General features: G+C 41.4%; 1 protein-coding gene across 5 annotated transcripts in view; it reads right to left on the bottom strand.

The window, feature by feature from the left end:
* The window catches only part of RABEP1 (rabaptin, RAB GTPase binding effector protein 1), a 91,226-nt gene that overhangs the window by 42,729 nt on the left and 22,559 nt on the right, over positions 1–25,938 (bottom strand). For 4 of the 5 annotated variants that reach the window (XM_075904384.1, XM_075904383.1, XM_014580044.3 and 1 more), the window contains exons 2-4: positions 21,242–21,370; positions 12,071–12,274; positions 9,808–9,968 (exon numbers count right to left, since the gene is read on the bottom strand). In XM_075904384.1, the coding sequence (XP_075760499.1) occupies positions 9,808–9,968; positions 12,071–12,274; positions 21,242–21,370 (494 nt within the window). The remainder of the gene's footprint in view (positions 1–9,807; positions 9,969–12,070; positions 12,275–21,241; positions 21,371–25,938) is intronic. The other variant, XM_075904385.1, reaches the window with a different exon arrangement.

Here is a 25,938-nt window from a genome sequence, read left to right on the forward strand (position 1 = left end):
CGCGTGCACGCGCGCACACACACACACACACACACACACACACACACACACACACACACCCCACCTTCTCTCTCTCTCTCTTTCACAGCATCATGTATTGGAATCAGATCAGATATTGCCCACCCACTAGATTACTGTTTTCTGGACAATTTGCTGGCAAACACTTGTTTTGAACACAACTGCCAGCACCATGCCACTGCCATTTCTTCCTGTCTAAACAGACTAAAACAAACAAACAAAAAATTTATAGGAATGGGAAACTGCCTCCACAAAGCACAGTAAATTCACTACCTACTTGGAGGAACTGTTAGCTATGCCTCAGCGGCAACAAGTCAGGTTAAGTTCTTCAAACACCAGCAGCAGAAATTTACTCCCCAAAGCAGCTTTGCTTATTATCTTATCTGCACTATTTCGTGGTTGTGAAACACCCATAGCTGGCTCACTGCAACCTACACTGAGACACAAACTAATTATTTTCAGGACTTTAATAAAACTTCTCTAAAAATTTCTTTTCTAGCTACTACTAGCATCCCCAACAGTCTTTCGTTGCAAGTTTTAATTTCTCATGGCTGAGTATTGAACACAAGGAAGAAGGTTGAGTGAAGTCAAAACTGGACTGTTTAGCAGCAATCAAGTAGAAAATTGGAAAGAGATATATACATTTCAATGGAACTGATTTAGTTACACTTTTTCCCTTTTCCATGGTTAGAAGTAAGCATGTAGGCTCAGAAGTAAAGTGTGCGTAAGATACATACAATGGTCAGAACAACACTCAATTTTGCATTCCAGGATTGTCTAGCTTGTTTTATCATTGGTCTCCTTTTCAATCTCACCTGTGCAACTACTGTAAACTGAAGCAAAGCCTAATTCTGAGTGTTCTAGAGAGTTCAAGGACCTCCTCAATTCTTATTAAAAATACTGTACCTAACAAGTGGGAGAAGGGTTTTCGGGGTTCACATTCTCTTCTTCTGTATTTAATGAACACCACAAGAAAAAAATGCTCTGTGTAAACTTCATAAAGTTTAAGTCCAGATGGGACCACTCAATCTCTGTATTGAGCCTAACTTGTGCTTGGCTAGAGCATATCTTCCAGAAAGGTATTCAGTTTTCTCTTGGTAGTTTGTTAAAAATTTGCGCCTAATTTCTAACATGAATTTGTCTGGCTTTGGCTTGCAACCATTGGTTTTTATTATGCTTTTCTCTGCGAGACTGAAGAACGCATTAGTACCTGGTATTATTGCCCCCCTAAAGGACTTTTACACTGTAATAAAGCCACCATTCAATCTGCATTTTGATAAGATAAACAGATTGAACTCTTTAAATCTCCATTACCAGGCCTTTTTTCCAGCCCTTGAATTATTTTTGTGGTTCTTTTCTGCACTGTTTCAAATTTTTCAACATCTTTATAAAAATGTTGATATTGATGTGAGAATTGGATACAGTATTCCATTACTGGTCTCATATACAGAGGTAGATGCACAGCACTGCACTGGGATCTTGTGTTCAGTTGCTATGATACCTAATTTCTTTCCACAGTGACTGCTTTCCAGGCTATATATAGTCAACCATTCTCTCCAGGTAAGGCCTACATTCCTTGCTCCTGATGAATAACTTTGCATGTGGTTGTATAAACACATTTTATTTGAATGGGTCCAGTTTACCAAGTGATGCATGTTCTGTATGGCTGTTCTACCCTATCCATTAGCATGCCACCAATCTTCATCAGTCTTTATTTATTTTATTAGTAGGGATTTTACACTGACTTCCAGATCACTGATGAAACCTTGGATCTAGTTCAGAGTTTACATTTAATGTAAAAGAACAACAAAGCTGATACAGGATTCAATTAATAAAAAAAATAAGGATGGAATATAATTAATACCAGTGAACTTGGTCGCAATGGTCCTTTGTTTGGCCACACTGAATATAACCAGGTCATGATAAATGGTCCCTAGGCAACCACAAAATTACAGTCCAGTGGTAGATTTATCTTTAACTGTCATAATGATGTCCAAACTAAAGTCACCTCATCTTGGTACAATCTATTTGTGTTAGTTTCTGAAAAGCATACATTTTCTATGTTTTACTACTAATGCTGGGGGGGGGGGGGGGGGGAGGAGGGTCTCATGAAATATCTCCAAAACTCAAGCCCCCTCCATATTACCATAAATATCTTTCCAATATCACAGACAAATTCTGAAGGAATGACATAGCCTGTCCTCCAGTTTGATTCAGTGGTCTGTAACAGATCCCCTGCAGTATTCCCTACTGGGTTTTATTAATCAGCACACTGATCCCTATGCATTCCAAGTCCTATGGGTCTCAGTTATTAATGACACTAAAACAAGTAACGGTGTCGTTAATGTAGAGTACCAACCCCCAATAATCTCCAATTACCAATTCTATCCTTCCTACCATCATTATAATAAGTGATCTTGACCAATTACTGCTACTGAAAATCTCCAATCTGCTGCACAAAGATGCACCGACACCTGAATTGGAGCACCCCCAGGGACACATCATCTCAAATAACCCTCATTATTGTATAAGGTGAGTAACTTCCTTTTAAATTCCAATCATGCAATCTGACCCAGCAATTTTCAATAATGTCAATTACATCAAATTTCTTACAGAGAAAAGCAACTGAAAATTTTCTTTTCTTCACATGCTTTGTCACATCAGTTCAATTTATTCATAACACCCTGAGTTTGAATCATACCAACTATACTTCAAATGCTGAATAATACGCAACATAAGATGATAATCTTAGGGAAAAGATCCTGTGGTGGAATCTCCCACTCACTTAAAATGATTTCAAGATTTCACCCTTTTTTTAAAAAAAAATACAAATCTTTTTAAGGAAAAGAAAAAAGGATGAACCAACCCAAATTTCTGACAGTCTGAATTATTTCTAATACTCCCTTCACCCCCCCCCCCCCCCCAAAAAAAAGTTTTTCATCCAATAACTGCATCCTTTAAAAAAAAAGGAGGGGGGGGGAGGAAGAGAGAGGTTGAAAGATCTCTCACAAACAAAAAGGAATAGGAAAATGTACTTACCTGAAAATTTCTTTTGGAGTAACAATGTCCACAGATCCAGTACAAATAATACTAAAAAATATTGCAGTTTGCAGCAGAATGAGACCTGTCAGTTACTAGCAGCAGGGGAATTCCCCACTTTCTGAAATCCTCTCTAGCTGAGAACTTCCACAGCCAAATATTACTCATCTCAACGTTCCTAAATTACAGATTGTGTTAACTATACTTTGAAGGAGCGGGGAAGAAAACAGTTTCCTCTGCTGCAAAGAATGGTAAATGCTAGTCCTTGTATGTGAATTTTCCTCTCTATTCGGGATGTCTGTTTAATCTCCAAAGTGAACTGGATCTGTGGATCTTGTAACATACAGTATGAAAAATTTTCAGGTAAGCACAGACTTTTCCCACTCTTCTTTGTGCTAATGTCCTCACATCCATTACCAAGGGATTTTCATAGCAGTGTGCCCCCAGCACAAGAAGCAGGATTATCTTTTAAATATGGACATCCAAAATATCCTTCTTCATCCTTCCCTAAGCACAAAGGCATTGAGATTTCTGCCAAAAGAAAGGAAGTGACATTGGCTAAATTTAAAGGATCAATAAGCAGAATTTGGTTAACTAATGGCCATCTAAGGCTATCTCCATAAGGGAGACATGGACTGCTCTCTCATGAGATTTTCAGAGTTCCTAAGGACTGGTCTTTAATATTTAACCAGAGAATTTATTGACTTTACATAGGAAATGAATGCCCACCTCTCTTAATTTGAAGTAAAATGTTGGGTCTTGTTAGAGACAGCTCATAACTTCAGATTAAAACAAAACAAAAAGCTTAACTGATTGGAGATAACCGACACTAGAGGCCTGTTCTAGTGCACAGGAAGCATAACACTTTGTGCAAAAATACAATTTGGCTAGCTCTGGAAGGAGCAGAATGAGATTCCCTTTCTATACAGGCTCAGTAGTAACCTTCCCATCTGACACACTACTATCCTCTGGCTTCACGCCTATCATGGAGATGGGAGAGATCTAGAACTTTCCAATTATGCCTGGCTCCTCTCCTGCTCAAAAAGGGGGCCAAGGCAACCCCACCCCAATTGGGCTGTGAAGAAAACTGTACTCTGCTCACAGAGCCAATGAGACAGGAAGAAGTGCAGGACACAGACCTTTGGTCTTGCCTCTGGCTGTTTTCAGACTAACTCTCTCCCTGAATCCTGTAGAGCACCAGCTGCTGCAAACACCTCAAAAATCAAATGCAACCCGGGGACACATTCACAATATTGAGCCAAGTTATTCACCTACATTTTAAAATAAAATTTTGAAACTTCCTGCAGAAAGCTCAGCAGCAGGGAGCTTTGGTGGGGCCACCTGTTGCAGAGGAGGCAGAAAAAACTGGAAGGAAATAACTTCAGGCAGCAAGGTTGGCAGTGAATGACAGATGTGCAAGTAGGCCAATGCATACACTGTAACACATCTGTGATCCTCAGCAAGAAGAAACTGCTTCTCTAGAGGAATCCTTAAAATTAATTACACACAAAGCCTAACCCACAAAACATACAAAACTTTAAAAATATTCACTAAGCTTCCTGTTATAGTAATTTTTAGGTGTTACCCACCTAAAATGAACATTAAAAGACAGCACCAACAAAAGATTAGAGAAAATTTATTTCAGAATCTATGAAGAGATTAGGTTATAAAACAAACATGTTGCCTGTTTAGGAAAACAGGATTGTAAAACAAAACAAAAAAATAACAGGGGGACTCAGGCAAATATGGTATCTGAATTTTTATTTTTTAAACACAGATTTTATTTCGAGAGTGTCTGTTACGGATGTTAAATATCGGTTAATTGAATTGTCTATTAACTTTGTGAATTCTTATCGGTTACTTGACTATTCTATAGTCCCTGGGGGTGGGATGGCAGCCAGTATGCTCAGGCCCTACTTCTAAAGAGCCCCTACCACTTTGCACTGCTGCCTCTGAATCAGAGGCAGCAATGCGGGGTCCCAGGTGGAGCTGGTCCATGAGAGGAGCAGTTTAAAAACCAGCTCCCCTCATGGACCAGCTGCCTGTTGCCCAGCACTGCTGTTCAGAGTGGGGGCTGAGCTCCCAGATCCCGCGTGAGCAGAAACTGAGAGGGACTGCCTGCCCGCCTGGCTCCTAATACACTTTAAATGCAGAGCCACAGGAGGGGTAGGTCTCAGATCTGGTGCAAACCAGGACTGAGCTGGGCTGCTGGCCAGGCTGCTAAAAATGTACTGGTGGGGAAGGAGAGGAAATGCATGTACTCTATAGCATTAACTTATAAGCTTTTGCTTATTGGTTAATCACGTACACTATTACATCCCTAGACCCTGTAAAGGTGCATCCATTTAAATCTTTTCCCCAATCCTTCATCACTGGGGATGGAAAAAGGCTATGGTGAATACCAGACTGAAAAGCTAACAACGGCACATGAATCAAAGTAACAGCATCCCCGTTATTTTAATTACTAAATGTGTTTTGTCTGTTTTGCAAACAAGCTTTGACAATGCCTGTCGCCATGCAATTTGGGCCAGGAAAACACCACAAACTTCTGCCAGCATAGCTATGTCAATCCGGGTGATCCGGATCAACCTAGCTATCCCAGCAAAGGCACCCAGCGCGGTGATACGTCAAAATCATGGATTTTCTGGAATAGTTTATTTTGCTTGGGGCGGGTCATGCACTGGAATAAGCTATACAACTGTAATGGTAAAGTACTCCTAGAGAAGGTCTGACCTTAATGGATGCTGCACTGTTTACGTTATTACAGTTATATTTACACTAGAAGACTTACCTGGCATTGCCAGTGGATGGGGCCAGGCAGGGGTTGCGTGGCCTGATGGGCAGCTGCTCCCCCCGAAGGCAGCCTAGGACAGCAGGGGCTAGGCTGTGGCCAGTGGCTGCCCACCATGGTCATTTGTGAGTGTAACTGTCATCTGTGCTTGCTGTCCCCCCATGTCATGTGTGAGTATAACTGTCCCCATTATCACATTACTACCTTTCTGTGTGATGTAAAAAAATTGCATACCACACACATCCCATTATCCTGGCCCAATCAAACCCTGACCTTGCTTTAAATTAAGGTAAGAGGAAGCTGCAAATTTGATGGTCCTAGCTCTCACCGTTTAGGAGGAATTGTTGAACAAATGGACTCTCAGATGGACAGACCAACACACAGAGACAGATGCACAAACTCTCTAAAATGTATAGTGGATTTTTAAAATAAACAATAAAGTTGGCTGACAAATGAAAGTTGAGCAAATGTCTTTGACTGCCTTTTAAAAAGTTATTTACCATTCTTGAGTTTGGAGACATGCACGAATATTTCAACAAAGGTTTCATGAATATTACTGCTATGTGATAACAGTATAAAATCCATGTTTTTATACTTAGTCAGTCTGCATCTAAGAATTTACACAAATGATTATAACAGTTGTTTCTAAACAATTACAAGCCAATCAGTCTAACAGACAAAAAAATCCTCTTCAGAGTTCCACAAGAGACATTTAATGGCTAATGACTGTGCCAGAAAAGGTGTCCAAGTCTATCAAATCATTTTCAACATTTTTCACATGCTATCAAAACATGTATCCATCCAATGCCTGTCTGCTCTAAAATGAGGCTAACTATGCATGCTAGAAGATTGATTGTGCAAATAAATTGGTATTTGGATATATCCTTTTGATATGTGCACTGTTTTTATCATCTGCCCTCTTGCCTTTGGAGGGAAAAAAAATTACTCTATGGCCACCAAGAATAGTTCACACACATGCTTACAGTTCATTTGACGGATTCACTTGTTTTAAATTACTGTTGTTCCCAAATTAAGCAGTAAGATTCAACTGTGATATGTCCCAAATGAGATCTAAACATTTAAGTTCTGGCTGAAAATGTGCTTTTACCCCTTTCACCATCCATTTCCCCAGTCATAGTGCAAGCTGGACAATCTTATACTTAAATTTCAAACTTCCTGTTTTTGTTCTACCTATTCCTATTCCATATCTTACACTAGAGGTGGGCCTACCTACAATCCTGGCAGGATTATTGTTTTTTGTTGGTTGCAAGACATAAAGAACTTGTTTTGAAAGGATGAGGGGAGGGCTACTTTTCAGGAAAGTCTGAACAATTTATTCATTTCATAATGCTGAGAAGTTTAGGATTTTCATTTATATGAGAGTCTGCCCCGAGCCTGGAATTTACGAACTCACGGATGAACACATCCTACTCCCACTCCTCTGTAAAACGGAAGATAAAATGCAAGGGGAGCCACATATGTAAAGCATCAACTATCCAGGCCAAAGCAAGAGGATATTAAGGGTGCCACCTTTGGGGATTATAGGCCTTGTGCTGGAGTTGCATGAATGTTTAGTTCTTTCATTCACATGTGTCTCGCACATTCTCTATTTGCTGGTCAGCCATTTTCTCATTTGTTTCTAAAAAGGAATCCATTTCACCTTATTTTTGTTTTAAGCATTTATTAGTCCTCTCGAGTAAAAAATCTGAAGCTTCCATGATGAGCAACAAAGGGTTTTTTGTCCAGGAAAAGATTATGCCCTAAAAGTGGAGCTAAAAGACCATGTTTTAACCACCATTGGGCCCATTTACAAGCTTTTCCTTTTTTTAAAAAAAATGAAAGTTTTCCCTCCTTTTAATTCATCTGAGCTTGGAGATCTTTTTAAAAAGTTCCCCAAGATATTCAGTTTCCATTTTAGGATAATTGTTCATATTTTTTTTTCTTTTTTACAAAGAAAAGTTAATAGATGCTGTAATATTTACCTACTAACCTAGGAGCTTTGGATAGAAACTGGCTGGTAGTGAGGCCACTTCCCAATTTAGGTTAGCTGCTGTGCAACAACCTGAAAAGCCTGCAAGCTCAAACTCTGTTAATACAAAGCCAGCTGAATGTAACGGATACCATTAAGAGATAAGAACCAGCTTATCGGTTAAACAATTAGTCAAAAGAAAAAAAAAATCAAGCAAAACTAGTGAAATTCCAACAACTTGCATGGGCAATTTTTAGGCTTCAGAAAGTTTCAAGAGCTCAAAATCCACTGTACTATTTACAGTACTAATCTCTCACTGTAACATAGCAGCAATCAGGCAAAGATAACCTTTTTCCTCATCTTTGCTGGGTTTAAACCAGAGGTGGGGAACATCAGCCCCAGGGGCCACATGCAGCCCCCAGCTTTCCTGGATCCAGCCACTGAGGCTCAGCATTGGGGAGCCCACACTGGCACTCCAGCCCCCCTGCTGCCCCACAAAATGTACTAGGCTGCCCCCCCTCCAGGCTCTAGTGTGAGAGGGGAATGTGGGGAGTGTCTTTCTCCTTCTCAGTTAGGGGCCACACCAGTGAGGATTTGTTTTTTGGGGTTTTTTTTTGCTTCTCACTTTATGTGCAGCCCCAAACCAAAAAAGGCTCTCCACCATTGGTTTTAACATAAAACTGCTGCCAACAGAGGAAAAACATTACAATCTGACTCTCTCAGGAATTTAAAGTAAGAATAAAATGGCATATTTCCTGTTAGGCTGATCTTATCTTTTATTTATCTAAGCTAGAAAAGAGTCACTCATATACTAGGCAATGATATTTTAAGAAAGATTAATCTAATCTTTAAAACGTTTCTTAAAGGCTGGCAACAGTTAGGTCATCACCAGCAGATATTTTAAGATTCCAAATACAGTAAAATTCCAATTGTCACCTAATAAACCATCTTGTTAGTTTTTAAAGTGCTACATAGCCCTGTTTTTTGTTTCAGCTACACCAGACTAACATACAACTGCAGGACCATGTTTTAGTGACTTCAATTGAACAAATAAGTAATGGTTTATAGGACTACAGGCAGTCCCCGAGTTACGCAGATCCGACTTATGTCGGATCCGCACTTACGAACGGGGCTCTCTCGCCCTGGAGCTCGCAGGCAGCGGGACCGCCCAGAGCGCAGCGGTCCCGCCACCTCGACCTCCGGGGCGAGAAAAGCTGCTCCGGGTGCCCCTGGTCTGCTGGGGACCGTCTCCAGCAGACCAGGGACACCTGGAGCAAAGCCGGGGAGGCGGAGGGGTCCCGCGCCTCTGAGCTTTGCTCTGGCAAAGCCTCAGAGGCGCGGCACCCCGCCGCCGCTGCCGCTTTGCTCCCGGTGCCTCTGGTCTGCTGGTGACCGTCTCCAGCAGACCAGGGACACCTGGAGCAAAGCCGGGGAAGCGGAGGGGTCCCGCGCCTCTGAGGCTTTGCTCTGGCAAAGCCTCAGAGGCGCGGCACCCCGCCGCCGCTGCAGCTTTGCTCCCCGTGTCCCTGGTCTGCTAGGGGGTGGAGGGGGCACAGCTAGTGCGCCCCCCCCCGCTCCCCTCCCCAGCAGACCAGGCTTTTGTTGTGGACCCTGGGGTAGAGCAGCTGGGGTGCTGCCAGGTTGGTCCTGCAGGAACCTACCTGGCAGCCCAGCTGTTCTGTCCCAGGCTCGAGATTCAGCCGCTGTTGAAACTGATCAGTGGCTGATTCCAGGAAGCTGGGGGCAGAGCAATTCTGCCTCCAGCTTCCTGTAGTCAGTCCCTGGTCAGTTTCAGCAGCAGCGGCTGAATCTGGAGCCAGTTCCGACTTACATACAAATTCAACTTAAGAACAAACCTATAGTCCCTATCTTGTACGTAACCCGGGGACTGCCTGTAGGTCTTACTGCTCTTTCTAAAGTACATCTTAAGTCATCTGAAAGAGTAGAAACACTTTAACTACCACCTCACTTTACTTTGATTTCAGCATACCTTTTTCATTTCATTTTCCAGATTTTCCTCTTCTTGACCTTCAGACAGTCGCCTTCTCAAGTCTGCTATTTCCCTTTCAACATTTTCCCGATATTGGCCCCACTGAGCTCGTTCTTGTTCCAGCCTGTGATGAAACTGGAGCTCATATTCATGAACAGTTTCTATAAAACAATGTCACAGAAACTTTCATTATCAGTGTAAATTAGAGTGTAAAACTACAACTTATGCAGTTCCAAAGAATCACATTCAGAGTTTAGAATGTTCGTGCACAGCTTGCTGTTTGTTTTGTAGAATCCTTTCACATCTATGCGACCTTCAAGGCTAAATCTTTTTCATTTTCTAACTTCTCCCTGTCCCCCAGAGATCTGCATTATAGACACAACCCTTCCTGCTGAATACAATTTGAAACTCCACTTACAGAACTAGTCAACTGTTCTTCCAAATTGGCCAAGAGCATCACTATTGAGTGAGTCAAATCATTCTCTTCCCCTCCAGGGGCTGAGTACACGGTCTTTGCAGTAATGCAATCTCATAAAGAGCAGGGAGATTCAGAAATAAGCTTTGTCTTGTACATGTATGCTGAGATATGTCACAGTATAGACCTGACCTTGTCCCCCCTGGTGTGTATTAGATTCCATTACCAGAAATCATTACAAGGACATGAAAATATGATTCAACACAATTTCTGAATCTTTACAGACCATTCAGGATTCTGTTAGTGAGAAATAAATAAAATTACAGACTTTTTACCACTAATTAAACAGATGCACAGGCAATTTTCTATCTCCCTAAAATTTAATATAGAATTTAGGATTTTGATTTTTTTTAAATGAAACAAGTAAAATGTCCATATTTTTAAACGATCATTATTCAGAGGGAAAAAAAAGTCAAACAATGATCTTCTAAAAATCATCACAAAGATATTTTTAAGAGATGTATCTATTTTAAGATAACTATTTAAGGGCCTCTAAATTGGCCATAGGCAGTCCAAGGCAGCAACTGTAACATTTATTGTGCCCTATGATACACTAAATATTTCTATAGATTTGTCATATCTTTAGTTGATCACACTGAACAAAGAGCTAACAATGAATGGAACAAACTGTAATTTGCCCAGAAAACTATCAAGTGATTAACAGATCCAGAGTACTAAAATTTAGTCTAGATTACCAAAATTAGTTTAAATAGCCTTCTTTATTATAGCCAAGAGTCATTTTGCTCAAATATCCTATTTATATTTTGATTTACAAATTCTGCTCATAGCAATCTAAACACTATGCAAATCAAAATCCCCTATCTTAAAAAAGGGGTAACAACAAAAATTACAACCACATCCCCTAAAACACAAAAAAGACTAAATTTTGTAAGGTCACTCTGCTTGTCTATTTAGATTATAAATGCTTCAAGGCATGTCTGTGTATCAGCTAACACAATGGGGCCTTGATCTTGGTTGGGGACTCTATTTTTCTATAATAGTCTAATTCTGTTATTTGTGTATTAACAACAAGCCAAATTATATTTGCATGCCAACTATGAGAAAGTGTAGGAGGACCTCTCTGCTCCCTAGTGCGAGGCATTAGAGCTTGACACTGTTAAAGGAAAATTCACTCAGACCGTGTTACCAGCAGGATAGTACTCCACCGGCCTACAAAAGCCTGAAGGAAATACTCATCAAGTACTCATCAATCAAGAGCCAGCAGTGCAGTTAAAAAGGCTTGCCTACTTGTCATCAGTGGCAGAACTGGGGGAGACGGGAAGAAAGGAAGGGCTTCTTAGTGCAGACCCAGAAGGTCAGGGCCTTGCCTTCAAGTGCTACAACCAGTGCTTGCATTTGAGACTTTGTTTCTTTATTTAAAGGACAGACAGACACATTTTCAATTTCTTATTTTACTGTTAAAAGACTTACTGTGCCAAGCTTACTGCATGGATATCCTGCTGCAGGCAGTCAGCCAAAACTCTCAGATGAAAACGGTGAATGCCTACTGTGTCAGACTGATCCCACAGGGAGAAATTGCAGAGCAACCTTGCCTACCACCCCAAATTACGTGAAAAGCTATATTCTCTGGAGTAAATACGTATAAAGTAGGTTTCTACAATACCTACAGCCAACAGCAAAGACTCAGGCTATGATAATCGCTTTGTGTACTCCTCGCAAAAATAGTTATCATAATAGCTGTTACATTTTAAATTACTATCAGAATGTACCCCCTTATAGGTATTTTACCTTGTTTCAGCAGCAGTAGCTAGCTTCCTCTGGCCTTACCTTTCATTATAGCTTGCAGTGAAGCTACTTCTTCTTGCCACTGCCTCTTCACCTCATCAATAGCTTCCTGCTTTGTATTTTCAGACACTGTGGCTACAGCTTTGATATTCTCCATTTCTGCCTGGGCTTCCAATAGTTGTGTCCGTAGCTGTCCAAGATCATCTTGAGCTGCTTGCAGTACTGCATTTTGCCTTTTTAGGTCCTCTGAAATTAAGTATTATTTCCATTTAATTTTAACAAATTCAATTTGAATTAACTGCTTCAGAAATGGATGTTTTAGTAAAGGAAAATAAGAGTCTGAAATTTAAAACTTTATCCATGATAGCTAACAGATCTTTAAGTAACACTTCAATTTCTCTGCTCCTCAAGTTCCTTCTTTATTTGTTTCAAATTCATGCACCGTAGAGATTGAAGATACTACTTACTACAGGTTGAACCTCTCTAGATCAGCAACATCCTTGGTCTGGCATGATTTTATTAAGCTGAAACATCACTTATCATGGGTGTCACCAAGTTTCCCGTGGCCCCATAAAGTTTGTTTACAGCCATCTTAGTGTTCTGTGCTATTATTTAGCTCTAATTTACCCTTAAATGTCTTCTAAGAGCCCTGTAGGCAGTGGAAGTGTTAGCAATGCTGCTAGACAATACTGAACTCCCATGATTCAGCAAATTTTCTGGTTCGGCATTGGTTAGGCCCCGAGGGTGCCAGACTAGAGAAGTTCAACCCGTAGAAAGCAAACAGTGTAAATATCACCTATCAAACAATATGCCAAGTAAATTAATTGTACTTTTAACAATTTCACTTTCATGTAACTCACATACTGGGAAGGAGAATGATCTGAAAGTCAGAGGATAGAACTGAAATTAGGAAGATCGCTTGGTTTTGCTACCAATTTGCTTTGTGGCCTTGGGTCTACACTGGCATTCGAGTGACAAAATCACCCCCCAAAAGACAAGTTTTGCTGCGTTAAGTGTCAGTGTAAACAATGCATTGTTGGCAGGCACGCTTTCCTGTTGACAACGAAAACACCACTTCTTGGGGGTGGAAATTACAACAAACAGTGGCTACACTGCCCAACTTCTAACAACATGTAATGTTCAAATATAATAGAGCACAAACAAATTCTGTATATCTTCCTGTGTCTGCAGACAACCTGAAACAATACCTCTCCAAGAAGTAGGCTATACCATTCATTTCAATGGAGGATTAAGTCCGAATCCTAAAGATGATAATTTAATACAGAATCATGAAGCTAAAGCAGTACTATCCAAGAAATTAAGAAACCACCTGATAAGTATTTTATACAAGAAACAGAAAACCATCAAGAATGACATTTCTAACTTAGATCATCTCATCTCAAGACAAACATCCACACCGACTGACACCTTGCAAGACTTTTGTTCCACCAGACAAGAAATCTACTATACACACTTCTATTCCCTACAACAAAGAAAAGACAATAAATTTTCTAACCTGCTCCATACCACTGGCTACAACAGCAACTGCCTCAACCCACCGGATAATATTGTTAACCTCTCCAGCTACAAACTCAATCCAGCAGAAGAGTCTGTCTTGTCCCAGGGTCTCTCTTTCTGCCCCACATCCCCCACAAACTGGATACAATTTTGTGGTGACCTTGAGGCTTTTTTTCGCCGCCTCCGTCTCCGAGAATATTTCCAAACCACCACTGAACATCAATCTGACCTACCAGATCCCCCCTATCAACACCAAAGGAAAAATACTTCATGAAGCTAATGTACTGATACCACAAGACCAAACTGCTTCCCATGTTTCTCCAATGCAAAAAGGCTCAACCTACCCAACGGCTAGAACTGATATTTCCCCTTCCCATTCCTGATATGCTGCAGCTGAGGTGTTGTCAGTATAACCATCTCTGACACATTGAAAACTGCAGATGTGAAAAAAAAAAAAAAAAAAAAAAAAAAAAAAAAAGGATAAAATGAACTGAACAGCCAAACAGAAACAAAGTCGCACAGGCTGTACCTCCCTGGTCTGTCAAACTCGGGACCTGACTGGGCCCGAACCAGGAATCAGCCAGGCCAGGGGACGTTAACGCCAGCCCCTCTCCTACTGCTAACTGTGGGGCTTCGCTACAGCGGCAGCACAGGGACTTAAGAATATAAAAACATAACGTAAGAACGGCCATAAAGGATCAGATCAAAGGTCCATCTAGCTCAGTCTTCCAACAGCAGCCAATGCCAGATGCGCGAGAGGGAGTGAACAGAAATAGGAAATATTCAAGTGATCCCTCTCCTGTCATCCATTTCCAGCCCCTGAAAAACAGAGGCTAATAAATATTGATGGACCTAACCTCCACGAATTTATTTAGTTCTTTCTTGAACCTTGTTAAAGTCCTGGTCTTCACAACCTCCTCTGGCAAGGAGTTCCACAGGTTGACTGTGTGCTGAGTGAATAAAAACTTCCTTTTGTTTGTTTTAAACCTGCTACCTACTAATTTCATCTGGTGACCCCTAGTTCTTATGTTATGGGAACAAGTAAATAACTGTTCCTTATTCACTTTCTCCATATCTGTCATGATTTTATAGACTTCTGTCACATCTCCTCTTTTCTAAGCTGAAAAATCCTAGGTATTTCTCATCTCTCTTTATATGGCACCTGTTCCAAACACCTAATCATTTCTGTTGCCCTTTTCTGAACCTTTTCCAATGCCAATATATCTTTTTTGGGATAAGGTGATCACATCTGTACACAGTATTCAAGATGTGGGCATACCATGGATTTATGGCAATAAAATATTCTCTATCCCTTTTTTAATGGTTCCTAACATTCTGTTTGCTTTTGACTGCCGCTGCACATTGAGTGGATGTTTTCAGAGAACTAGCCACAATGACTCCAAGCTCTCTCTCAAGGAGTTATAGCTAAATTAGTCCCCACCATTTTGTACGTATAGTTAGGATTATTTTTTCCAATGTGCATTACTTTGCATTTATTAAAATTAATTTGCCATTTTGTTGCCCAATCACCTAGTTTTGTGAGATCCTTTTAAAGATCTTCACAGTCTGCTTTGTTCTTAACTATCTTGAGCAGTTTAGTATTACCTGCAAATTTTGCCACCTCGCTGTTTACCCCTTTCTCCAGATCTTTTATAAAAAGTTGAATAAGATTGGTCCCAGAACCAACCCTTGCGGGACACCATGAATTACCCCTCTCTGATCTAAAAACTCACCATTTATTCCTACCCCTTGTTTCCTGTCTTTTAACAAGTTATCAACCCATGAGAGGACCTTCCCTCTTAACCCATGATAACTAACTTTACTTAAGAGCCTTTGGAGAGGGACCCTATCAAAGGCTTTCTGGAAATTTAAGTACACTATATTCGCTGGATCCGCCTTGTCCACATGCTTGTTGACCCCCTCAAGAACTCTAGTAGAGATAGTAAGGCATGATTTTCCTTTACAGAAACCATGCTGACTTTTCCCCAACAAATTATGTTGCATTGACTCAGCAGTAATTGGAGGGAGGGTGTTCAAGGGAAGAGGCAGGGTGGAGGTGGAGCCCCAGGAGTGCAGCTCCCACAGCAGCTGGGCTATGCTCCCAGCTCCTGCCACTGGCAGCAGAGCTCCACAGCCATCTTGCCTGTTCTCCCAGAGCATGTTCCATCTCCATTCCTCCCTCTCCTTCCCTGAGCTAGAGCACTGCAAAAAGCTTATTTGCATCACACTGGAAGCTCTGGGAGGGTGGGGGAGGTGTTGCTGAGCAGAGGACAGAGCTTTACTCCATGAGTGCTCCAGCCCAGGACCACCCACAAGGATGCTGGACCACTGAAGTCCACACCAAAGAGGTTGAACCTGTACCGGCTTATATTTATTTTCATACTGAATTCATAAAACCTTCCATTTTTATTTAAAAGAAGCTACTGCAGAATTTTCAGCCTGTTATACCAAAGTGCCATAGAACACAAGGACTGTGCACAAGTCCATGTCTTGTGTTCTGCAAGTACAAGGCACCTTAACTATTACTATTATGACTTTCTTTCCTGAATAACATTTGTGTAGTTTTTACAGCTTTTATAGTAATATTTATCAGCCTTAAGTATTTATAGTTCTACTGCTTTCAATCACTTTCTTTTCCCTTTCAGATCTCATAATAAATTCTCAACTCCTGCTCTATTTAAACAGAAACTCCATAAATTACTAAATTCCTGACCTTGCAAGGTTTATGGAAATGTCTTAAAAATTAGGTATAAAATGAGTCACATGAACATATTTTTTTTTGGCCTTTTTTTAAGTGCATGTTTTGTATTGTAAATAGAATGCATACATATAGTTTTCTGCAGAAATATTTTCCTCAAGAGACAGTACAGTGATGATCTATCTATCTACCTTAGACTGCATCTGTGTCTGTCTGCAAGTCCATTTGTTCAGAACTCCTCCTAAACGGTAAGAGCTAAGGCCACCAAATTTGATATGCAGTTTCCTCTTCTGCTAACTTAAATCAAGGTCAGAGTTTGGCTGTGCCAGGAGAACCAGAAATCCTAGGAAAGGGACCATTTTCTATAACATGCAAAGGGAGGGGCTGCTTTCGGACAGACATAATATGAGAGTAGTCACTGGGGGACAGCATGCCCACAAGGGAGAGCTACATGCAGAGTGGCCACTGGAGGCAGGCATACCACCAAGGGAGTGGCCAGCAGGGCTGGGGCTCCACCATCTTGCCTGCCAGCACACTGGTAAGTAGCACCCCAAATCCTTTCCCCACCTCCCATCCCTTGGCTGCAGCGCCAAGGGGGGAGAAGGGGAGAGAACAGGCTCCGGGAGGGCTAGGGGGTAGACTTTGGGGGGAGGTGAGAACATGCTCCTGCATCCCACCACCACATTCCCAAGGCCCTGCCCTGAAGGACCTGGGCAATACTGGGTAAGTCTTAGTAGAAAACTAATCAAACAAGGTTACATATCAGTTCACACTTCGGCCTGGTCTTCATTGAACATGACAATATGGCCTTAAGGAGTCAAGTTAACTAATGTGATGTTAAACGCTACTTTGCAGTCAGCAAAGAGAGAGGGACATCAAGACACAGTCAGAGTATGGTCTTGTGTGACCCTATGAGATCATCTTGTCTGATCTCCTGGATATCATAGGCTGCCGCCGCCACCACCATTATACACAAAACAAATGAAAATACACCAAAATACTAAAGTCCACAGGAGAGTCCTACAGTTCCAGAAGACTTTTCCCCACAACCAGCTAACTTTTCCCCACAACCAGTTAAATAAGATGTTCCCCCCCACACATATACACTGACTTATGTTGTTTAACATTGTGTTAGTTAAAATGACTCGTCAAATTTGTAACAGACTAATGAAGAAAAAAAAATCTGTGGTAATTTCTGCTGCTATGCTTTAATATCTGTTAGCCACCACCACCATCCACAATACCGCCACAAAGGCCTATTTACCAAAATGGACACCATCAAGAAGCCAGTTACCTGGCAGGAAGTATAATCTTGAGGTTACAACAGAGGACTGGGAGCCACTCAATGTGTATTCTGACTTTACTACATACTGCCGGGGTGACCTCAAATAATCATTTCATCTTTCTGCCACAATTTCCCTGCCCATAAAATGGTGATGAGAGTACTTGTCCACTTCAAAGGGATGATACTGACATTCATCAGTTAAGACTTATAAAAAGCTTTAATATTTTTATTCTTTATCATTTGTATTACAGTAATCTTCCCAAAGGGCCAAATTAAGGGTAGACCTATTTATACAAGGCAGTGTACAAACACAACGGAAGGGATATTCTACCCAAGACTCTGGGGTGCTGAAAGAGCAAAGAACTTATGCTAGGGTTTTCAGTGGCACCTCCTTCACTTTGGTGTCTCTGCACCTAAGTGAAGAAAATGCCAAGAGGCAAAGTGAGTTCTAACAATTTTATTTTGGGGAGGGAGGTTGCTGTTGCTGACCATAGTCCAGCAGTGTCATCTCTTTACATTTTCATTTCCTTTCTCCTGATAGCTAGAAAAACTCATTATTGCGATGGCCTCCAATATGCCAGCAATACTGAGTATGAGAGTAGGGCTATTAGCATATAGTTGTTCACACGATTAACCGATAAGCCTGACCTTATTAGTTAACCAAAAGACTACACACACTCCCCTGACCCTTGCTGCCTCTGATACAGAGGCAATGGGGGAAGAAGGGGGAGGAGGGAGCTGGTGTCCATGGGGAGTCATCGTAAAAGCTGTCTCCCTGCACGTGACCCCTCCCACAGAGTCGCCTGTCATCCTCCTCCTTGCCTCCCATAGAGGCAACAGTAGGGAAGGGGGCAGGGAGGAGTCAGTAGACGAGGGGAGCCATTTTTTAAGCTGGCTCTGCATGTGTACTGGCTCCTGTGGAGCTTTCTGCTGCCCCACCCACTGCGCTGCTGCTATGATAGAGAGGCAGCAGAGCAGAGGGTAAGGAGGGAGCCAGGTACATGCAGAAAGCCAGCTCCCCACACAAATTGGCTCCTGCTGAGCCACTTGCCTGCTCCTTGCTGCCTCCCACAGAGGCAGGGGTGAGGCACAGGCAGAAGCCAGTGAAAAGCTGTCTCCCCATGAACACCAGTTTCATGGAGCTTCAGCAGCACAGGGGAGGGGAGAGCAGGCAGGATGCCTGAGCAGCCCCTATCTGCAGTGAGCTTGTTTCTCCCACAGATAGAAGCTCCTGCTGCGCTGTGATGCTACCTCTGTATCCGAGGCAATAGCATGGGGCAGTAGGCGGGAGACAGTCTGCGCAGGGAGCTGATTTTTAAATCGGCTCCTGCCTGCCACCCCGCAATGCTGCTTCTGATACAATGCTGCATCAGAGGCAACAGTGCAGGTAGCAGTGAGTTCCCAGGGAGTGGGGCCAGAAACACACTAGCTGCCAACCACACCCTGGGGACTATTGAATAATCATGTAACTTCTAAGATTTAGTGAGGTTACACAATTATTCAATTAAACGATACCTAACATCCCTTTATGAGAGCAGAAAAATAAAGAAGTTGAAGTTTTAATGCAATTTTTCTGGGTTTCACTGTTTTATATTTTTTTAGATAAGAAAGCTGTTAGGATTAAAGAAGTCAGCAAATCAAGCCAGCATTTAAATAGAAGATACCTGCTGTAGAAGATGGGACAAAAGCAGCTACATGAGCTGGTAGGTTATCCTTTTTTCTCAAAGAATGTTATTAAAAATAACTACTTTTATTTGTCAATTTTTAGCTATGTAAGTTTGGTTGCTTAGGTTACAGTTAATCAGGCTCATCAATTATTCAAAACACAAAAACATTCTGTGGAATGAGCTGAATGCAACTGACAGAGCCCATGGAATGTGTTTCTCTTCAAGTGTTCCTGTTAAAAGTTACTGGTCAAAAAGGATGACACCACTTTTACTCCAGCAGGTTTGTATTAACAGTGGTTTTCCAACTGTGGTCTGTGAAGCATTTAATGGTGATCAGTAAAAAGCTGGCACGTCACATGGTGGTAGGCAACTCCTCCTTGCTTCCAGCTGCTGCTTCTGCTGTAGTCAAAAGCCTAAATGACCACAAAAATAGCTGGAAACAAGAAGGAACCAACCAGTCTCCACTAGTGGTCATGGCTGTAAAAGCAGAACAGTAACAACAACTAGAGCCATCAGCAGAAGTTTAAAATTAACCAACCCGTTTCCTAAAATAACTTTTCCATATAAGCAACTACTGTAATTGCTCCCAGGGTATTACACAATTGTGGACTGGAAGGTGGTGTCCAGCAGATGCTATCATGACATGGTCTATGCTATGAGAGTTTGAGAACCCTGTATTACTTTATTTTAAAAAGCAAGATACTGTGCAATTTAATGTGCATTTCCAAGATGATTTGCTGACTCCTATCAGTAGGGCCGTACCAAATTCACAGCCATGAAAAATGCATCGAAGACTCTGATATCTGGTTTCCCACTGTGAAATCTGGCCTTGTGCGTGCTTTAACCTATATTATACTAGGGATATAAGCATATAGTCATGTAAACGATTAACCGATAAGCAAGAGGCAGCAAAGGGGCAGGGAGGTGGAAGCTGGTGCCCATGGGAGCCAGCTTTTAAGATGGCTTCCCACAAGGAGCTGGCTTCATGGAGTGGCCTTCCTCCCCCGCACTGCTACCTCTGTATGAGAGGCAGCAGTGGGGTAGCAGCAGGACTGGGGAGGGGGAGTTAGCAGCCCCTGTCTGCGGGGAGCTTGAGCCCTCCACAGACAGGGGCTGCTGCAAGCGGTAGCAGGGGGCTCCCCAGGAGTGGGGCTGGGAGCCCCTGGGGGCTACTGAATAATCATGTAGTCAATAAGATTTGGTGTGGTTACACAATTATTCAGGTAAACAATATCTAACATCCCTACATTATACAGATTTCACAAGGGAGACCAGTTCTCTCAAATTAGGTGTCCTCACCCAAAAGGGAGTTGCAGGGGGTTGCAAGGTTAGGTTTTTTTGGGGGGTGGGTGGGGGTAGCAGTATTCTTCTACATTGCCTTCAGAGCTGGGATCTCCCACCAGCAGATGCGGCTCTCTGGTTACAGAAGTAAGGGTAGCATTACTGCAACCCCCTTACACCAACCTTGCAATACTCCCACACAACTCCTTTTTGTGTCAGAATCCTTACAATTCTATGAAATTCAGATTTAAGTAGCTGAAATAATGGAATTTACGATTTTTTAAATCCCGTAACTGACACTGACCAAAATTGACTGTGAATTTGGCAGTACCATACCTATCAGTGTGGGTATATACTTAAAAGTCAAATAATCTTTTTCTTTTTCACCTTATGTTCACTCTCAATTTCAAGATTTTTACATAAAAGGAGAGTAGTTGTGTGATCATTAAAGAAAAACGTTCATAAATTACAAAGTAATGTGGCTGATATATTTTGATGCTCTAATTATGTAAACAGGTATTTGTTAAGATTTTCCTTTTTGCCTCTTTATATTGCCTTTAAAAGTCTGGTATGAACTCTCCCATTTTCTGGAGGGTAATACCAACCTACTGCCAAAGGCTTTAAACTCTCTGCTTTAACCCCTACTTCTCTCCAACTGCCAAAAGACAAACAAACAAACCACACCTTAGCATTCCTAAAGTTGTTTTCTAACCAGGGATTATTCAAGAGTAGCATAAAAATAATTCAAAGAACCTAGAACTTACCTTCCTTAGCCAAGTATAACTCTTTAAATTTTGCCCTCTTTTGATTAAATTCTTGCTCAAGCTGCTGCTTTGTACGCAGAAATTCTGCATTCACTTTTTCCAATTCTGCTACACGTTGCAGAAGAGCAGCTAGAACAAAAACAAAAAAGTAAGGTACATCACTAGTGGTTAAGGAATGCCAAACAACAACATGTTGCAACTTTAAGATTTAGGGGTTATCTTTTAAAATATATTTTTCACTCATTATTAGCTTAGATGTTTTCCAAAGACAAGCCAAGATTACTGGTCAGGTTTTTGTTATTGTTGTTTTAAAACCAACAGGAGTCAGCAGACCTACTCATTACACAGCTTCATAGGGGGGAGCCAAGTCAGTCTGCACAGAAAAAAACAACAACAAATGGTCTGATAGCACTTTATAGACTAACAAAACATATAGATGGCTATCAGACCATTTGTTGTTTTTTTCTACTCATTACAGGGAGTTTTGACATATGCCAACTGCAGCTAGGAATAACTGTTATTGGAAAGAAATTGAGTCATACCGAATCTTTCTTGAAAAGGGAATTTACCACATACAAGAATGATGGTAAGTAATTGTATTACCATAAGATATTTTATTCTGAAGATATAAGGAATCTGGTCACATTCTTACTTTCTCCCTATAGAAGCATACGTTTAACTCCTCCATTATGTAATACGTGTTTTGACTTCATACAGGAGTTACAATTAAAACAACAGATTACTGGCTATGGATTTAGTAACTAGTAAAGGAAAACTGTAGCCTGTATACAACAGTTACCTACATCAGATACTACATGAAAAGCAAAAACCCATCCCTCAACCAAGTCATACTCTTCTGTCTCCACTGCCTCCTTCCTGCTAGAGCAGTTAGTCAAACTCTAGTCTATGGACTACTGGTGATATTCAGAGCATGTTTGAACTGGTACGGAGAGAAATTACCACTCTCGTGCCAATTCCTCCTTAATTCAAGCTGCTCAACTGTCTTAAGACAGCTAAATATACATTAAGTACCTTCTGAATTATCTTCAATGCAAGCAACTACTATAGTTGCCACAAGGATGTTATTACTTGAAATAGCAGGGGAATGGTTCACAATATACCAAAAGACTACAAAAATACAATCCATAAAGAAAAAGAAAGAACTTCTATGATAGAGAATTCACAATCTCAACAAAAAAAGTACCATATAGTGCTATAAAACAAGACTTTTTGCTATAATTGCCTCCCTGGTACTAGTCCTCAGGCAAGATATTAATTTTGTTAGTCTCCTAGGTAGTAGCAGAATATCTTAAGCAACAGAAAGTTACATATCACATACTTTAGATTAATCTTCAAAATTTCAAATAGAAAACAGCGAAAAAGTTTTTTTTTTTTAAATCTACAGACATATTAAACACTTCTCATGCTATAATTCCACCAAGCAAATGAACTTACGTTAGTTATTTCTCTTTCAGTTCTACAACAGCATTTTATGAAGACATTTTGGCTCCACCATGTAAGCAATCTGAGTCACTGCTTTGTAGTAATACTCTCTTCATTGCAGAAGCTAGATAAATCTTTACTGAACCTAATATATTACAATTGCTTATGTTACACAGACAGTAACATTACTCTCCACCACAAAGAAGTGTGTTAAAAATATCACATTTTACAAGATGCAACTTCAAATACCAAGAGATATAATGAGGAAGCTCCTAGCTGGTGTTGAAATCATCTACAGAATGGACGGAAAGCTGTTTAGGTTTAGCAGGCCAAGAGCTAAGAGTAAGATTTCCACTACATCTATCATCGAACTTCAGTATGCTGATGACAATGTGGTTTTTGCCACTCTGAGAAAGATCTTCAGGCTATCCTGAATGTGTTTGCTGATGCTTATGCAGGTCTTGGTCTCACCCTAAGCTTCAAAGAAAACCAAAGTGCTCTAACAACCCTTTCCAAATGAGGTACCCTGTGCCCCATCTATTAAAATCAACGGAAAGGCACTGGAGAATGTTGATCGTTTTCTTTACCTTGGAAGTTATCTTTCATCCAAGGCAGATATTGATGTAGAATTCCAACATCATCTGCGCTATGCCAGTGCAGCCTACGCTCATTTATAGCACAGGGTTTTGAAGATCATGACATTTGAAGAGACACCAAATGCCTTGTCTGTCAAGCCATCTTTCTCCCAACACTATTGTATGGGTCTGAAACTTGGACAACATACAGGCATCACTTGAAAGTCCTTGACAGATATCACCAACACTGCCTCCGCAAGATCTTGAAGATCAAACAGGAAGACAGGTGCACTAACATTAGCATTCTTGAAGAGGCAAAGACCACCAGTAATGAGGCAATGATCATCTGTCAGCAGCTTCGCTGGACTGATCACATTGTTCAGATGCCAGACCATCACCTCCCAAAACAGGTCCTGTTTTCTCAGATGAAAGAAGGATACCATAACGTAGAAGGAAAACAGAAGCGTTATTAGGACTTGCTAAAGGATAACTTAATGAAGTGCAACTTTGACGTTGATATTTGGGAGACACTCGGCCAGGATCACTCAAAATGGAAACAAGTCCTATGCATTGGCTCTCTGCATTTTGAATTTGCCCACCGACATGCTGATGAGGAGAAAAGGTGCAGGAGGAAGGGGAGGCTAGTTTCTAGTCATGGTCAACAGCCTCCTGCTGTACCTGGAAATATCTGTCCTCACTGTAATAGAACTTTCCCTTTATTCCCCTCACTGTAATAGAACTTCCCCTTTATGTGGTGAGGCCACATCTGGAATATTGTGTCCAGTTCTGGGCCCCCCCACTATAGAAAGGATGTGGATGCATTGGAGAGGGTCCAGCGGAGGGCAACCAAAATGACTAGGGGGCTGCAGCGCATGACCTATGAGGAGAGACTGAGGGATTTGGGTTTGTTTGGTCTGCAGAAGCGAAGAGAGAGGGGGGATTTGATAGTAGCCTTCAACTTCCTGAAGGGAGGTTCCAAAGAGGATGGAGAAAGACTGTTCACAGTAGTGACGGATGGCAGAACAAGGAGCAATGGTCTCAAGTTACAGCGGGGGAGGTCTATGTTGGATATTAGGAAAAACCATTTCCCTAGGAGGGTGGTGAAGCACTGGAATGGGTTAACTAGGGAGGGGGTGGAATCTCCATCCCTACAAGTTTTTAAGTCTTGGCTTGACAAGGCCCTGGCTGGGTTGATTTAGATGGGATTGGTCCTACCTTGTGCAGGGGGTTGGACTGGATGACCTCCTGAGGCCTCTTCCTGCTCTATGATTCTATGATTGGCATTATCAGCCACCTGAGGGTCCATAACTCCCATAGAAGATGATCATACTCAGCAATGAACGATCATCAGTAGTACAGGTTGAAACTCTGTAATCTGGGACTCGCTGGTCCAGCAACATCCATCATCCCGCAGGACCCTAGATGTTCCAGGACCAGAGAATCCCAGTGAAAGGCTGGTGGCAAGGCACACTGCATATGGGCAGCTCAGCATACCACAGCAGGGCTGCCCGGCAACTCCAGGAGCAGGGCGCGCTGCAGTGGGGCTGGGCTGGAGCTGGGTTGCCCAGCATAGCATGGAAGGAGATGGAGGGACTGGCAGGGCAGTGAGGCTGGCAGCCAGGGGGAGGATCCAGGGCTGCGGGGGGCACCAGTGACAGAGGAGCCCGATATGATCTCCCCTGGTTCAGCAAAAACCCTGATTCAGGACTAGTTAGTTCCCGAGGGTACCAGACCAGGAAGGTCCAACCTGTAGTATAAAGCCAGTGAGGAAAACAATGATCAATTTGTCATTGAAATTTTGTGAAAGTTTATTTCTGACCTATGAAAAACATGAATAAAAAGGTTATTTAGAAGTGAGACTGTATGTTGTAGACTTCTGGCTACAAAATAAAACTAAAGTATTTAACTGAAAAAAAATAAGTTCCTTGACTATGCCTCTAATCCAAGACAGGTACCAGAGAGGGATTAAGTTATACAAGTATTATACATTTTTTATCTACTTCCCTAACTACTAAATCTCTGAGGCACCAGAACCTGTATTGCTCTGAATACATATCACCATGGGGAAATCTAATATACACAAAAAAGCCATTCCTAGGCTAAGAAAAAGTCTTTAAAATTTCAACCCAAAAGGTAATTGTTTGTAAAAATATAGATAACTGAGATGGAATTTATTTTACCACAACTATAGAATTTCTATTACTCCTCTCTGCGAGGAGTAAGTTTTCAGAAGAGTGGTGTTCCATCTGTGGATGCTATCTGCATCCATAATTAAACTCTGAGCCCAAATTTGGGTATCTGTACATCTGAGTGAGTGACTGACTGACTACAGGTACAATTATTCTAACTGGCTCAGATTCAAAATCCCATTAAGTTAATAGAAAGAAGCCAACAGATATCAATGGGCTTTGGATCCTGCTCCTTGGCACTCAACTTGAATCCATAATTCAACAGTTGCAGGTGTAAAAATCACTTTTAAATCTAAACAGACAAAATACCAATCTAAAAATCTTTATATTACTCATGCTTCTATTTCTCTCACAATTTGTCAAATGGAAAATATATCTTACGTCATTCCTGTTAAGCTCTTATTTCCATACACAGAAATGCAATCTTCAATGTTTAATGACACTGATGAAGTAAATAGTAAACAAAGCCTGACAGATTGGTAACACAGGC

The sequence above is a fragment of the Pelodiscus sinensis genome, chromosome 21, assembly GCF_049634645.1.
Source record: "Pelodiscus sinensis isolate JC-2024 chromosome 21, ASM4963464v1, whole genome shotgun sequence".
In the NCBI taxonomy this organism is placed as follows: domain Eukaryota; kingdom Metazoa; phylum Chordata; order Testudines; family Trionychidae; genus Pelodiscus; species Pelodiscus sinensis.